This window comes from Engraulis encrasicolus, chromosome 1 (genome assembly GCF_034702125.1).
Source record: "Engraulis encrasicolus isolate BLACKSEA-1 chromosome 1, IST_EnEncr_1.0, whole genome shotgun sequence".
NCBI classification, from domain to species: Eukaryota; Metazoa; Chordata; class Actinopteri; order Clupeiformes; family Engraulidae; genus Engraulis; species Engraulis encrasicolus.
Window position 1 is genome coordinate 58,348,067 of NC_085857.1, and position 2,464 is coordinate 58,350,530.

The 2,464-nt window shown below is 40.9% G+C and overlaps 1 protein-coding gene across 1 annotated transcript in view; it reads left to right on the forward strand.

The window, feature by feature from the left end:
* LOC134458696 (mucin-19-like) overlaps positions 1-2,252 on the forward strand; it is a 77,330-nt gene extending 75,078 nt beyond the window's left edge. Inside the window, exons 53-55 of the mRNA XM_063211127.1 lie at positions 322-386; positions 1,034-1,176; positions 1,867-2,252. Of these exons, the coding sequence (XP_063067197.1) occupies positions 322-386; positions 1,034-1,176; positions 1,867-1,964 (306 nt within the window). The 3' untranslated portion in view covers positions 1,965-2,252. The remainder of the gene's footprint in view (positions 1-321; positions 387-1,033; positions 1,177-1,866) is intronic.
* The last annotated feature ends 212 nt before the right edge of the window (positions 2,253-2,464 follow it).

A 2,464-nucleotide genomic window follows, 5' to 3' on the forward strand; every position in this document is an offset into this window, starting at 1 on the left:
TGAATAGGTTCGTCTGTGACCCCATCTTCACTAAGAGGCTACATCATTTGGGCAGCCGTGGCCTGGTGATTAAATAGATCAGAGAGTTGTAGGTTCAAATCCCAGCCCTACCTCTCCTTACCTCACTCCACGGCTAAGGTGACCCTTGAGCAAGTTGCCTAAGTCCACACTGCTCCAGGGACTGTAACCAATACCCTGTACTTTAAATAACTGTAAGTCACTTTGGATAAAAATGTCAGCTGTAAGTTTAATGTAATGTAATGTAATGGAATGGAATGCATACCCAAGCCTACTAATGTGGAAATTATTTCTTCTTTTCAGCTTGAGCCGTTCTTCATCCAGGATTACTCTCCCTTGTTCATAAGCCTGACAACCAACAATTTCAGGTTGACATTAAAATACTTTAATTTTATTTTAAAAAAATGAACCATTATTAATGATCTGCTTAGCTTTGACTTACTGTGTCCTTGACACTCTTGTGTATTACTTTTGCTATTGTTATTATTTCCTCTGCCAAGGAGGTTATGTTTTCGGTCGCGTTGGTTTGTCTGTCTGTCCGTCAGCAGGATAACTCAAAAAGCCATTAACGGATTTGGCTGAAACTTTGTGGAGTTGTTGGAAATGACCAAAGGAAGTGATAACTTTTTTGGCGATCCGGATCACAAACCGGAACCAGGATCTTTTTAAAAGATTCCTGAACACTGCTTGCGTAGAAATCTAGATGCCCCTAGTGACCACACATTTAATTGCGGGACACTCCAGATTCTAACTCCACAAAAAGATGGCAGGAAATCTTAAAATAAAAAATCACATTTTTTGTGAGGGGCACCCTGGCTCATTTTTTTATTTAACCGTTATAGATGACAAATCCAGTGAGAAACGAACCTTTCCTCTCCACGGTCACAGAACTTCTATAAATTACCCAACTACTGTATTTCTAGTTATGAATGCTTACATTGTATTTTTTTAATCTTATTTTTGTTCTATATGTCCAATGTGTTTGAACTCTTGTTCTGCTTGTCTAATCTTTCAGCCAAGGCTCCATCATCCACAATACGGATCTGACATTCACAGCCAATGGCACTCTTCCCAACTCCACAGCAATATACGACACCATGTTGAGAGCTGTCCAAAGTGGAAACCTCACTTTCACCATCACCTCACTCAACGGTATAGGTGAGGCATTTTAAGTAACTTTTAAAGCGATAAATTGCCTAACCCTTAAAACCCTTATTGTTTATTGGTACATGTCTATGATCTTGGGTATAACCCAACCAAAGATGATACAAAGATGTGCTCTCCCTGTATTCTCCTACCCCAACTGCAGCAGATTCTCATTACCAACATATAGTCACGTCACAATCAACTTAGTCGCACTCAGAATCTTCATTTGGAATGGTGTATGTTTACGCCCGATTTATCAGCTCTCAGCAAATCACAATCAGGAACCAGATGGCATGTTAGATACTGTAGAGAGAGAGAGAGAGAGAGAGAGAGAGAGAGAGAGAGAGAGAGAGAGAGAGAGAGAGAGAGAGAGAGAGAGAGACCCGTTTGGCATTCCTGTCTCCATGGGGAGTTCTGCAACTGCGTCGTCTCATCTGACACAACACCGCGTTTTAAATTAAGAAAACAACAGAAAACATAGCGAGGACAGCACTTAAAAGTGCTCTTTCTCTCACGCAGTCACGGCAACTCAATTCATTGTAAAATATGGTCTAATGCCATCTAAAGTAAGTTATTAAGTTGCACAGTTGTTGTTGCACAAACAATGCAGCGACATGGCAACAACCCTGTATATGAATCCCGTAAGTCTTTCTCCAGTCGAACTGTAACTGACGTCCTTGTTTTTTCCCCTTCTGCCATCAGCTGTTTCATCTGGCATAGCCTGCAGTGTCAACAGTGTCATCACCTGGACTCTAGTGGGCGGGTCTCTCCTGCTACAGTGGCAGTGGTTGGCTCTGTGAAACGCCACTCCCCAAACCGTCCAATGATGTGAGGACTTACTCACAGAGGAAAGTGAAGGATCCAATCCAAATGAAGGATTATTATCATATGTATAAGAAGTTATTTAAAATATTCTAAATATTGTAATCGTGCTTTGTCATACCTGTGTCTTGTCTATCTAGATTGCACATATGAAGTCCATATAATTTAACGTATGTAATGTTTTGGTCACAACAGTTAAAAATGGGAGTTTTGTGAATTCTCATGCCACACTGTACATGCCAAATAAATAATTTATTTACTTTGAAGGTAGCGTATGACTTTTTTTAATAGTCAAGTACTGACATTTCTGATACCTGTTCACAAATACAATATTTTCCCATTTGTTCCGTCACGTCCCCACGTTCTCCACCACGTCTATGGGAGTCACAGTACAATACCGCTGGACCAAGAGACTAGTCTCCCGGTCCAACGCCATCGACACTGTATGAGGCTTTGGGAGGGAGGTTTTACTAACGTT